Source organism: Rhinolophus hipposideros (assembly GCF_964194185.1).
Source record: "Rhinolophus hipposideros genome assembly, chromosome: 3".
NCBI lineage: Eukaryota > Metazoa > Chordata > Mammalia > Chiroptera > Rhinolophidae > Rhinolophus > Rhinolophus hipposideros.
The window spans coordinates 36,149,640-36,164,031 of NC_138049.1; the positions used below are offsets into that span (position 1 = coordinate 36,149,640).

Below are 14,392 nucleotides of genomic sequence, written 5' to 3' on the forward strand. Positions count from 1 at the left end.
CAAAGAGTTGATACTTTGATTTTATTCATCATGCTCATAAAAAATATCTCAAATCAGTAGGCATTTTGTATCTACAAAAGAGGTAAAGAAGAGTTTCTGATGTGATATTTCTGAGCACTTCAGTAGGGCTAGCTGGGTAAGAAAGGTTAAGCATTTTGAATTTGATTCTTTACACAGCCAGGAGCCTGAATTGACTAATGATTTTGTTAGGATCTTTTTAAACCTTGCTATTTCAGTTTCCTTTTTTCAGAAACCGTTGAAGCTAGGATGCTTCAACAGAAACATTTTTGTTAATATCCTAATGTCACTAATAATAAACTGATATTGAACTTGACCATTCAGAACAATGAATACATAATAGCCAGATCAAATATGTTATTCATTACTATTTCCTCTAAACACATTGTTCGGGGTTCAAAATATTTATGTTTGTGCCAGGGAAGAACTCTACTGTTTATTTCCTCTCTTACAGCATTGTCCATTATTTCAGTCTTTTGTCTGTTTCATGGGCCTTTTTAAAAAAATTGTTGTAGACAGAAATATTATTATATATACATTCTATCTGGTACACACTAATGTTTGAACAACAACAAAAAAAACAACAACACTATTTTCTATTTATCTTTCTTGATTAGATATATCGAGGCCCTTAACAACAACAACAAAAAAATTCCTGGATTTCTTGAAATTGAATATGTTTCTCTTAAAATGATTAATTTTATCTAGAAAATTATTTAAAATTTGACTTGTATAGCTGTTTTGATAAATGTCTCTGCATTCATTTTTCAATATTTGACAATAGCTAATCAAAATTCATAAAATTATTACTACCAATATATGTTATATCAATACAGGAAAATTATATCAGATTTGATTTGAAACATGAAAGTAAAACATTATAGTCCAAAACATGAGTATTTTTTTAATTTACATATATTATTAAGAAAACAGTATTTAATTTTCTGGTTTGTTTTGCCTTCATATACTTAGTTGAATAACTAAATCAAGTCAATCTGTGTGAACAAAATAAATGAGATTTTGGGGGGCATTTAAGAAATCATGTTACTTGTTGTATTTATAGCGTCCATTTATAAATGAAACTACAGAGGGCTTTTATTCTGCAACACTTGCATATAATCTGCACTGCACCTGTATTTCCAACTACTTGCTAGATATTGCCTTTTTTGTGTATTTTGTTGACATATTATTAGAAACAGAATACATTGAAAACAAATATCATATCTTCCTCGAAAGCCCTCTCTGTCCTACATTTCGTACCTTACTTAATGGCAGATTATCATTCTTTAAATAAAGAAAGAACTACAGATTCTTCTTTTATAAATTTGATCCTCAACTATTTAAATGATCAGTTACATAACGTTAATGGAAAACTTGCATTGCACATGATGTAGTATTTTGCTGTTTATTAGCTGACTGCTTTACATACTGTTTCTGTGTACAGACCACTCCAAAACTTAGTGGTATAAAATAACAACTGATTTTACTTTGCTCATGATTTAGAGAGTCAGGAATTCAGGAGAGATCAACCAGGCAGTTTTCACTTGAGTATCTCATGATTGCAGTCAGATATAGGCTTGGGCTATAGTCTCCTGAAGTAACCCAATCTTGGATGTCCAAGATGGCTCACCTACCTTGATGGCTAGCAGTTGATGCTAGCTGTTGGCTGGGAGCTCAAGTTGACTGAACTTCCTATATGTATCCTCTGCTGCGTGGGGTGTCAGTTAGAGTACCTACCTGGCAGCCAGCTTCCTCAGAGTTAGTGTTCCTAGAGAAGCAGGTGGGAACTGCATGGCCATTCCTGATTTAACCTAGGAAGTCACACAGCATACTGTATTCTGTTGGTTTCAAGTGACTCACAAAGCCAAACCGACAGACTTTTCAGCCTAAGCCTCCCCATTCTCTCCTCTGTCCTTCTAAAATCTGTTTTCCTTTCCACACCATCTCTGTTGGTCTAATTCCTTTCCATCTTCCAAGGTCTGCTTCTATATCACCCACCAAAGCCTTTCCTGATTCCATCATTCAGCTACCACAGCCAGTGCCTTTGTGATTGAGCTCAGAGAGGTATCAATTCAAATCCCAGGTCTCCTATTTAAAAGCTGTGACCCTGGGAAAGTTATTTAATTCCATGTGAACAGCAGGAATAATAATAGGGCCTACCTACCTTATAGAGTGTTGTGAATGTTGAATGCAAAAAGTAGAGAACATTTCTTGTGACACGTAGTAAGTAGAGAATGTTAACTGTTATTGTTACCAGATCTTCTTTCTCCAAATCCCATAGCATTTTATTTGTACCCTTTTTGTGTCTATCATAATTTGCTCCTTATGATAACAATTAGTGGGTTTATTTTCTATCTTCTACATATTTAGTTCAATGCCTTATAGATAACTTATCCCAGGATATAGGTATCTGTATTTTGAATGTCAGCTCAGAGTCCATTTGATTTTTTTAGGCCTCAGTAAACAAAATGCATCAAAAAACTTGTCATTCTGATCTCTATTATTCCCTGTAACCTTTTTTTTTCATGATTCTTTTTGCAGAAATTATTAAAGAAAAATCTGGGAAGACTTCTTCAGTTCTGAAGGATAAAGGTAATAGAGTCAATGTAATGCAAATAAATTTGGGGTAGAAATTTATTACCCCCAATTACCTGAGTCTATAGTACATTGGAGCCATTGTCTTTGCAGATTTATGAGCCAAAATTGCACTGGTCACTATCATAATTGTATTTATTTACCTGTGCATCAAATACTATCTTTTGGTTCACCATAACCTAAAACGTGCTCTGACTGCAATTTAAAAAGAAAAAGAAAAAAGATAGAGGAAAAGGATTTTCCTTAAGAAATAAAAGGATTAAACACAAAATTAGAAGAAAGTAATATAGAAAGGACTTATCTCCATGTGTTCTGGTTCTGTCCTTTCTGTCCATTCAGAAAATATATATTTAGTACATACCAGTAATCCTTCCAAGCTCTTGCTAATTGTTGGAGAAACAAAGCTAGGAACAGGGAGGAAGATGTGGAAATTGGAGTTCTGAATTCTGTTATTTTCAGACATTTAGTCATGTTGTATATGCTTTAGTCTTCTCAGTCTCCTTATTGTTATAAAAGGGCATGACATTCTTATTTAAATTTTGTGATTTCAATCTCCTGAATGGACTCACTTACTCTCTGCCCATCCAAATCTCAGGCCTCTTTCTGAGAATAATGGCTGTATAAAACATCAAGCTTTATTTACTTCAGCATTCACTGAAACACTCTCTTCTGAAATCATGCACTTATAATATTTATAATCTTTATCTATTTAATTAATTGAAATGATGCCTATTTAAAAATCAAGTCCTAGTGTTATACACCTTATTTTTTATGTGGACTGATCAATACCACATTCAATAATTATTTTTTGTCCATGTAATGTACAGTAATCAGAACAAATACTCACTAGACACCGGCAATACAAAAGAGGCGGGGTCTATGACCTCCTGATATTAGCATAATTAAAATTATTAGAATCATAAAGGAAATATGCAGGGTGTTATAAGAGAGTATAATCAGAGATTCAAATTAAGTCTAGGGAACCAAAGAATGCTTTCCTGAGAAGTTATATTAAATTCAAGTGAGAAATATGAGCAGTAGGTCAGGCAAAGATTTGGAATTGTTTGGGAGAAGCACAAAAGCAGGGCATCTGCTCTTTGCCAGGCACACTGATATCTACTTTACTCATTTCTTCCAGCAAGTTGGACTTGATATCTCAATTTTTACAATGAGGAAGCTGAAGTATAGATCATGTAAGTTACTCAGTGTAACACTGTGGGTAATATCAAAGGCAAGAATCAGTCAAGTTTCTCAGACTTTAAAAGTCCATCTTTCCATTTTAACGCAGATACTGCTTGCTTGTTCCTTAAATAGCATTCTTATACTTTTATTCATCAAAGCACCCTTGTTGTAAGTGTAGAGTTCATTACATAAGTTTGAAAGATCTGTTTTATATCAACACAACTGGCTATACAATATGAAAAAATAGTCTTAGTCCTTTTGCTATTGGGGTGACTCTCCTTAATTCCCACAGTGGAGTTTAGTCTATTTTTCTCCAGTAGTTATCTGCACTTTGGGAGAGACTCCTTTTCATTCTCCACTCTCATTTTATTTGACAGTTACCAAAAACATTGTCCTTAATTGTGTGAGAACTAAAGGAGTCATTGAAATACACTACCAGGGAGATTATATATATGTATATATATATATATATATATATATATAGTGCCAAAAAATGTATACACATTTTTAGAAAGGAAAAAAAAACTATTAAAATTGTAATAATCAATATATACTAATATATAGAAGGTGAATACAAGTCACGTTTGACTTCTGCAATTACAAGCGATGCTTAAAGTGGTTACCATCAGCGTCCAGACACTTCTGATTATGGTGAACTATTGCTTGAGCAACGTTGACCAAAGTGTCCATTTGTATACATTTTTTGGCACTACACACACACACACACACACACACACACACACACACACATACACGTCTAATTTTCTTTTTTTTTAGAGGCTGACAATGGTTGTTTCAAGAGTCAGGTCTAGAAGTGTCTTTTTATTTTTATTAAATTTGTTGGGGTGACATTGGTTAGTAAAATTATATAGGTTTCGAGTATACAATTCTATAATACTTCATCTATATATTGCATTGCATATTCACCACCCAAAGTCGATTCTCCTTCCATCACAATATATTTGATCCCATTTTCCCTCTTCTACCACCATCCCTCCCCCCTTATTTTCTGGTAACCACTAAACCGTTGTGTGTAACTATGAGTTTATTGTTTATTTGTCTAGTTTGTTTCTTTCAGTTTTATTTGCAAAATCTAAACTTTCCCTCCTTCCAATGTCATATAAAATGCATTTATTTTGGTCTGCACTTATGTTACAGTTATATTTGGACCATATATTATTGTTCAATATAAAATCATCTCAAAAGAAATGTTGAGGTTTACCTCCAGAACTACCTTTCAGGCAATAATGATTATCGAAAATTTAAACTGCTACTTAAAGACTCCACTTGTGCCAAAGCCTAAATTTGTCAGAAATCGTAGTTGTAAAACTGTGTCCTGGAAAACATTATTTGGGGGATTTAAATCCACACTGACCACTTCACTAAGTAGGCTCCTGTAATTTCTAGTATTATTATTATGTTATTAATGCACAATTGCAGGCAATTTCCTAGTGAACACTTTTTTCTCAATATTAAATCCTCTACTATTTGCAAGATGACTCCACAGTCACTCGAAAACCATGTATATATATAGGTTTATTGCATATGATTATTGATTTAGAGCTATTTAAAATGCACCTCTTTTTTTATTCAAGCTGTGTTAATGCGCTCAAATGTCTTTGTTATGTATTATGTAAGCAGGACGCTATCTTGAAATATTTTTTCCCATTTCCTTTATTTGCTGAATGCGATTCATCATTACAAAAAAAATCAAAGAAAAATTGTCAGATTATCTATGAGGTTTCAAGGACTTTGAAAACCTCTGTAGTGTTATTGTTTCTGAAGCGGCTCTTTGAAGCCTGCTGCTGAACTGTGGCAGAATCACGATGTAGCAATTCTACTTGCTGAAAAGCCACTTACTGTGTTGGAATCATTGCATATTATGAGTCATTTATATTATTCAGCTAAGAGATTGTCTACGTTTGCCAGTCTTTTATTGATTCCACTTTTCATGTACATATTAGAATCTATATTGAAATAATTCTACAATTCTAAAATCAGGACTATTACACAAAAAATTATTTGGGGCCACATTTACCTGGGATGTTATAACCATGCGTAAATTAGGCATTTAAGGAAACATCATTAGTCTTGTATCTTAAAGTGGTGTAGAGAAGATCTATGGATGATTGTTCAAAGAAAAAGGGCAGGAGAAAGAAATGTCTTGCTGGCATTTTGCTGCTGGCTTTTCTGGGCTAGTGGACTCACGCAAGTTCTCCCTACACGCTCGCAAGGGCAGGGCCCTCCTTATGTGGCTGTGCCCACCAGGAAACCAGACAGCCCTGCTAGTTAACCCTGTTATTGCTTATCTTCCTTCTGGCATCCACACCTAGCCTATCACCACTTGCTCCTTAGCTGGTCTGACTTATCTGTGGATGCAGAATTCACCCACGGACTGAGGAACTCTAAACCAAACCCAAGCAAGGCAACAAAGAGATTAATTCATTTCTCCTCTACTGATAATGCAGTATAGCACCTTTTTGTTTTTCTGGCATTGGATTAGTACAGTGGTCATTAGAACTATTGATTAGTTTTGTGACACAGGACTGTGTATGTTGGGGTCGAATGCCAAAGGATTCTCAGCAGAGCTTATCTTCTTTTATATTCTGGTGTTCAAGACTATGCACCTGATGATCCCCCAGCTTCTATTTGTCTTCACCACGCTTTTACTTGGCCATTCCTACTAATCAAACAAAAGCTAGAGCTAAGGATGGAATTAGTTGTCTGAGGACTATGAAACTGATCACCAACAATCTATATTTTATCATGGACACTCACCCTGGTTCGTTAGTGCCTCTGTCGTTGGGGCAGTGTAGGAGAATTGAAAACCTGAAACCATCTTCCTATTCCTTTGTGAACTTTTTCTCCATCACAACCTCCTTGTCTGGATTATGTGAGAGTTCCAATTTATATCCCAGAACAATAAGTATGTTCCAGATCCTGATAATCAAGAATTATATGCCTTCCTGTAGGCTCTTGGACAAATGCAAAGAAATTACCATATTGGTTAAAACAACACACACATACACACAAATGTGTTCTCTAATGTTTATCTTTTTACAAACAAGACAGATGAGTTTAAAAAAATGCCTTAAGCTGACCCAAACCAATGATGTATCCATCCTTCATAATACAGAAGTACATAATTTCCATATAACACTGTCCACATTTTTTGTCAGATTTGATATCCCACCCACTTCCTTACGTAGTTAGAGACTGCTCAGACTAGCCTGTGGACTTCCTCAATCAGGTTAAAAAAGACACAGAGGAAATGAGCTGCAGGAAAGTCAATGCACGAGATGACACAGGCTCAGAGCAGAAACCATCTTCCTATTAGCAAACATGGAAATAAAAAATCACTTCTATTTTCTGAGAATTTTCTCCCAATTTACAGGGATGGGTTTATAACCTTCCAATACCCTATGAAAGGATAGCTGTTATTTTACGCTCTTCCTTCTTTTTCTACAATATCAAATCAGTCTTGCGGGTTTCTCTCCCTAGATCTTATGTTTTATAACTGCTTCCATCTCACATAAACATATACACTCATCCATTTAAATCGACATGCTAAATCTTGAATCCTGAAGTTCCAGGGATCGCACGTTCCCATCCCACTGGGAATCTGTCCCCACCACTACTTCGCATTTCACAATACATTAATTATTTTGGTTTAACCAGGAAATGCAAAAGCAGTAAATTACGCCCATCAGTTTGAAAAAATATATAAAATTTAATGAAGCTTCTCAATGTGTTCATTCAATCCATGGCTCTTCATTTTATCTTTTCATTCTAAAGTGTAGAAAAAAAAATTAAAAATTGGCCCTATTTATACTTAGCACAATAAATAGCAACACAGATACTTCTTTGTCATCAAAGCCATTTTTAAAAATCCTACAAGCATATGGATATTTAAGGGTATAGTTTATCTACCAAGAAAATATTTCTTTGAGGGATGCAGCCTTTTCAATAGAACCCCTAAATCCATATTCTTGACACCATCCAAAGGCACCTGGATTCAATTAATTATAAGTGATTGCGTGAGTGGCATATCTATTTACAAATGCCACCATCATATTTTCTGCAGTCCCACCCCAAACCATAAAGTGGGAATAGAAAAAAAGGGTTGGAAGGATTGATTTCTTTCTTTCTTCTTTTCTCACTGCATTAAAAGTCATTTTTGTCAGTAAAATGGGTACTAAGATTTAATGCTGCAGAGGAGGCAGAAAACTGGTTTATCTTTTTTTATGGGTTGTGGAGGAAGTATAATGTTCAAAACATTGCCCACATATATGTCTGGAATCCATATGATCAGAATCATTTTGTATTTGAAGCTGGTAGAATAAATGAAGTTTTACTTGGTTTACTTTAACCAAAGACCACATTTTTATGATGTCGGATGTTCATAGAGGAAATGTCTGTCATATTTTATTTTAGTCTTATTTTTGAAATTTGTTTGAGTCTGATCACTAAAACACCATATTTACATGATGTATGCAGGGTTTTTCCATCTGATAGTTTATTTTTTGAAGAAAACAAAGCCGGAAAAAAAGTAAACGAAGTTAGTGCTGATTATAATAGTTTTGGGAGACTTCTGAATGCTGCAGACATTGCTTTTATTATAAAAATTACAGATAATATAAATTCCTATCCATCCAAATAGATCATAACTCATTCACCAATTTACATTTATTTTAAATAAAAATAACCGGAGGATGGCTTGTTGTACTCTATACTCTTGTTTCTTTGTCTTTATATGAATAAAATAATTTTTGAAAGAAAATATCATATTATTTCCACACAAGTTCACTTTACTCAGTGATTTCATTACATATGTGTTCTCTATTTTTATCTTGGCTGCAAATAAATGTTCAATGTTTCTTTCCAGAGCCTATTAAGGGGAAAGAAGTGAAGTTGCCAACTTCCCTAAAGGAAAAAGGTAATAATGTATAATGAAATGTAAAAACACATTGATTTGGCTATTGAATATTCAGTTACTTAAAACAAAGCAATATATCATTTTTTAAGTTTCTCAAATGATAACTTTCATATACCCTCATGTTTCTAAGCAAAAAAAAAGAAAGAACTAATTTTCTATATTGAAAAAGCTTTTAAAAATGAGTATGCTAATCTGATTTTATGATTCTATGTTGGGAAATCTACATTTTATAAATACTCCAACATGAATCTATTTTAGGAAAAACCATGAAAACAAAAGATTTAAGATAAAAGGTAATACTTAAAATGTATCAGTGAAATCTTGCCATTCTGTAAATTCATATACAGTAAAATCTTAAATTTTGTGTCTAGGAAGAACTTAGAGATAAACTGTAGTCCAATATTCTCATCTTATAAATAAATAAAATAAATGGTAAAAAAAAAATATTTATGAAGTTATAATTTGCAGTAAACATTAGAACTCTGATCTCCTAAATAAAACACTGTGCTCTTGCTAATACATCTTACTGTATCTCCAGCCCTCCCATTACACTAAGCTCTGAGTAATGTGGATTCTGTTATGCCATATATCAAGTTATGCCCCCTAAAACATAAGTAAATATGCTAAGTCCAATGTAATACATTTAGTTTCTAACTAATCCTAGTACATTCTATGGGCATAATACCGTACTCCTCAGAATTGTTTAATATTTCTTGTAGTCAAAATGAACATATAATCGAACCCATGAAACTATAAAAATATACCTACTGTATTGAATGTTAGAAATAGAAATCTATATGAACAATTGACCAGTTGTGGCTTCTCAAACCTGGCCAAGAGCTTCCTGAGTAAAATCTGAAATTGGCCCCCTGTACCTGGAGGGCCAGGAGAGACCAAAGAAAGGCAGACCACTCAAGATTGATAGGTGGCAGGTTTAATAACCAAGGGAACTTAACTTAAAAGGCTTGTTTTGGGTGGCCACAAAACAAGTAGATTTCCACACCAGCCTGCCAGAATATTAAAAGTTATATAGAGACCTTAATAGGTTCAGTTACATATGAAGGAGACTTTAATAGGCTTTAGTCATGTACCCAGTCCAGATAGTCTCCTCCACAAATTATTACCAGAAGGGCATGTCCTCAAGCAGCTTCTAAGCTGAGGGAAGGCAAGTGAAGGAGCACACATTCAGAGTACAAGGGAGGGATTGTCAGGATGAGATTTGTGGGTCAAACCCGTGGTCCTATCTTCTTAATGACCTTTCCCAACACCAATGTACTGTGTGGTGGAAAAGATTTATTTTTTAAAGTTATATTCTACCTCACTCCTACTGATTTTTTTTTTGTTATTGCACCATTTTCTTCCTAATTTTTAATAAGTATGAGTAGAGAAGGGTTTGTATAAAAAAACAATTAAATGTAATCCCAGAGCCATTTTTTAAAATGTTGTTCTATTATTTCTTTTAGAAATTGAGACTTCAAATAACTGTATGAGGATATTTAATTAATCTTTTTTTTTTAATTTACAACTGATGTCACAGAAATAAAAACAATCATAAGATCTTGACTACTATGCCACAGATTTGATAACCTAGAAAAACAGATAAATTTCTAGAAACATATAACCTACTAAAATTAATAATAAAGAAATATGAAACCTAAATGGATCAATAATGACTAAGGAGATTGAATCTGTCATCAAAAACCTCCTAATGAAGAAAATCGCAGAACCAGATGGCTTTACTGGTGAATTCTACCAAACCTTTAAAGGAGAGTTAATGGCAAGCTTTCTCAAACTCTTCCAAAAATTAAAGAGAAAGGAACACTGTCAAACTCATTTTATGAGGCCATCAGTACCTCAATGTCAAAACCAGACAAAGACACTAAAAGAAAATAAAACTACAGACCAATATCCATGATTAACATAGATACAAATCCTTGACAAAATAATAGTAGCTGAATTCAACAGCATATTAAAAGGATCATACATGATGAATCCCCTCAGCATTTATCCCGAGGGGATGCAAAGATGGTTCAACATATGAACATTAATACATATAATACACCACATTAATAAAAGAAAGGAAAAAAATCAAATAATCATCTGAAAAGATGCAGAAAATCATTGACAAAATTCAATATTCTATCATGATAAAAACTCTCAAACTATGAGTAGAAAAAATTATCACAGCATAATGAAAGCTGTACATGAAAAGCTCACAGCTAGCATCATTCTCAATGGTGAACAACCAAAATAATTCCTTCTAAAATCAAGAACAACACAAGAATGCCACTCTCACCACTTCTATTCAACATAGTACTAAAAGTCCTAGTCAAAGAAACTGGGCAAGAAAAATATATAAAGGGCATCCAAATAAAATTTTAAAAAAGTAAAATTATCCCTGTTTGCAAAGAAGACATAATCTCATATGTAGAAAACTCTAATGACTCCACCAAAAAAACCTGTTAGAATTAATAAATTCAGTGAAGTTCAAATCAGCATACAAAAAAATCAGTGATTTTCCTAACCAATAACAATGAACAATTTGAAAAGAAAATTAAGAAAATGTCATTTACAACAGCATTATAACTAATAAAATACTTAGGAATAAACTTAACCATGGAGACCAAAGACTTGTACACTGAAAACTATAAAATACTGATGAAAGAAATTTAAAAAGACACAAATACATAAAAGGACATCACATGTTAATGGATTGGAAGATCTGATGTTGCTAAAATGTCCATACTACCAAAAGTGACCTACAAATTCCATGCAATCACTATCAAAATCCCAATGGCATTTTTTGCAGAAAGAGAAAATAATCATAAACATCATAAGGAACCACAAAGTATCTCCAAATAGCCAAAACAATCTCAGAAAAAAGAACAAATCTGGAGGAGTCACTCTCTGATTTCAAAACATATTAAAAGCTACAATAATTAAAACATTATGGTACTGGCATAAACACAGATGACAGACAAATGGAACAGGATGAAGAGCCCAGAAATAATCCCACATGTATATGATTAACTGATCCTTTACATGGGTGTCAAGACACAATGGACAAGGAATAGTCCCTTCATTAAATGACGTAGGGAAAACTGGATGTCCACATGCAAAGGAACAAAATTGGATCCCTATCTTTCACTATACACAAAAATTAATTCAAACTATATTAACAACTTAAATATCAGACCTGAAACTATAAAGTTTCCAGAAGACATAGGGGAAAATCTTCGTGACATTGATCTCAGCAATGATATCTTGGATATAATACCTGAAGCACAAAAAGAGAAATAGTCTTGTGGGTCTAGGTTTAAAACTCCTCTGCACAACAAAGGAAACAATCAACAGACAATCTATGGAATTGGAGAAATATTTTTGCAAACCACATATCAAAATATATACGAGACTTATATAGCTTATATAACTTAACAGCTTATAAGCTTATACAACTTAACAGCAAAATAACATTTGGATTAAAATAAAATAGGCCAAGGACATGAGGAGACATTTCTCAAAGGAAATATACAATGGTCAACAAGTATATGAAAAGATGTTGAACATCACTAATCACCTGTAAAATGCAAATCAAAACCACAATGTAACATCACCTCACACCTGTTAGGATGGTCACTATAAAAAAAAACAATAATGATAATGATAATAATAACAACAACAACAACAACAACAACAACAACAAGCGTTGGTGAGAATGTGGAGAAATTGGAACATTTGTTCCATTAGTGGGATGAGAAAATGGTGCAGCCTCTATAAAAACAGTATGGATGTTCCACAAAAATTAAAAATAGACCTACCATATTGTCCAGCACCTTCACTTCTGGGTACTTATGCAAAATAATTAATATCAAGATCTTAGAGATGTTTGCACTCCCATATTCTCTGTCACAGTGTTCACAGTAGCCAAGATGTAAAAATAACCTAAAAATAACCTAAATGTCCATTCACAGATGAATGGATAAAGAAATATTATATATATATATATATATATATATATATAAATATATATATATATATAAATATATATATATATAAGTGCATTTTATATGTATATGTATATACATATAAAATGCAATAATATTGAGCCTTAAAAAGGAAGGAAATCCTTCAATATTCAACTATGTGGATCAACCTTGAGGACATATACTAGGTGATATAAGCCAGTCACGAAAGGATAAACACTTCATGATGCCACTTGCATGAAGTGTCTAAAATAGTCAAACTTATATGTAGAAGGAGAAAGTAAAATGGCGGTTGCCAGGGGATGGGGAGAGGGTTAAATGGAGAGTTGCTGTTCAATTGATTTAAAGTTTCTCTTATGCAAGATGAAAAAGTTCTAGAGATCTGTAGTACAATATTGTGCTTACAGATAAAAAAAAACTGTACATCTAAACATTTTTTTTAAGTAGATCTCATATATTTTCACCACAAAATCTGGTTAATCAATATCACTCTTCAATAAAAGTGATAATTTTATCTATTTTTGGTATATCTGATAAGGGCTTAAATTAAAAAAAAAAAAACTCATACAACTCAACACCAAAAAAAAAAAAAGAAAAAAGAAAAAAAATCCAATTAAAACGTGGGCAGAGGACCTGAATAAACATTTCTCCAAAGAGGACATACAGATGGCCAATAGACATATGAAATGATGCTCAACATCACTAATCATCAGAGAAATGTGCAAATTAAAACCACATGAGATACCACCTCATTCCTGTCAGAATGGCTATCATCAATAAATAAAGAAATAACAAGTGTTGGTGAGGATGTGGGGAAAAGGGAACCCTTGCACTGTTGGTGGGATTGCAGATTGGTGCGGCCACAATGGAAAACAGTTTAGAGATTTCTCAAAAAATTAAAAACAGAACTACCTTATGACTCAGCAATTCCACTTCTAGGTATTTATCTGAAGAAATCCAAAACACTAATTTGAAATTTATCTATTTTGCATTAAATTGTGGGTTTAAATATCAATAGCATATTTTTCTTTGAATAAAAGTAGACACATTCTAATTTGTGTTCTTAAATCCAGTTATGCACTAAAATCTCATACTGAGTGAAAATAAAAATTCTCAGTCAGATTCCATGACCAAAGATTCGGATTCAGTAATTATGTGGTATGGCAAGGAATGGCTTTTTAAAATCTCATTTTCCAGGGAAAATGGAACTATATTTGATGGCTCATCTTTTCTCCAAATCCTTAGAATGAAAGATATATAATTTTAATGTATAAATTAAAAAGATAGAGGTAGTGCAAACAAAGGGAGGTAGATAGATAGATAGATGATAGATAGATAGATAGATAGATAGATAGATAGATGATAGATATAAATGATATAGATATAGAAATAGGTATAGATATAGATAGATAAAAAACAGAAAGGATCACAAAGTAATGATCCCGAAGGAAGCTGTATGAGTGCTGGTCTTTGAGTGTTTAAGCAGCAGAGCTGATGAGGAGTTGTGCTCCATTAGGGTTAAGACAATACTGTGCATTGTAAATCAGCAGAGATTTTAAGTGAGTCTCACTACAATGAATCATGTGATGAAGTGGAGCACCCATTCAAGAAAAGACACTGAAAAAAGGTGCTGCCAGCAGTTCTCTGGGGCTACAGCTTATGGGAAACTGCAGACACA

At 33.3% G+C, this 14,392-nt stretch overlaps 1 protein-coding gene across 1 annotated transcript in view; it reads left to right on the forward strand.

Moving 5' to 3' along the window:
* Positions 1 to 14,392, forward strand: part of TRDN (triadin) — a 343,597-nt gene that overhangs the window by 263,304 nt on the left and 65,901 nt on the right. Inside the window, exons 21-22 of the mRNA XM_081044419.1 lie at positions 2,560 to 2,610; positions 8,681 to 8,731. Of these exons, the coding sequence (XP_080900545.1) occupies positions 2,560 to 2,610; positions 8,681 to 8,731 (102 nt within the window). The remainder of the gene's footprint in view (positions 1 to 2,559; positions 2,611 to 8,680; positions 8,732 to 14,392) is intronic.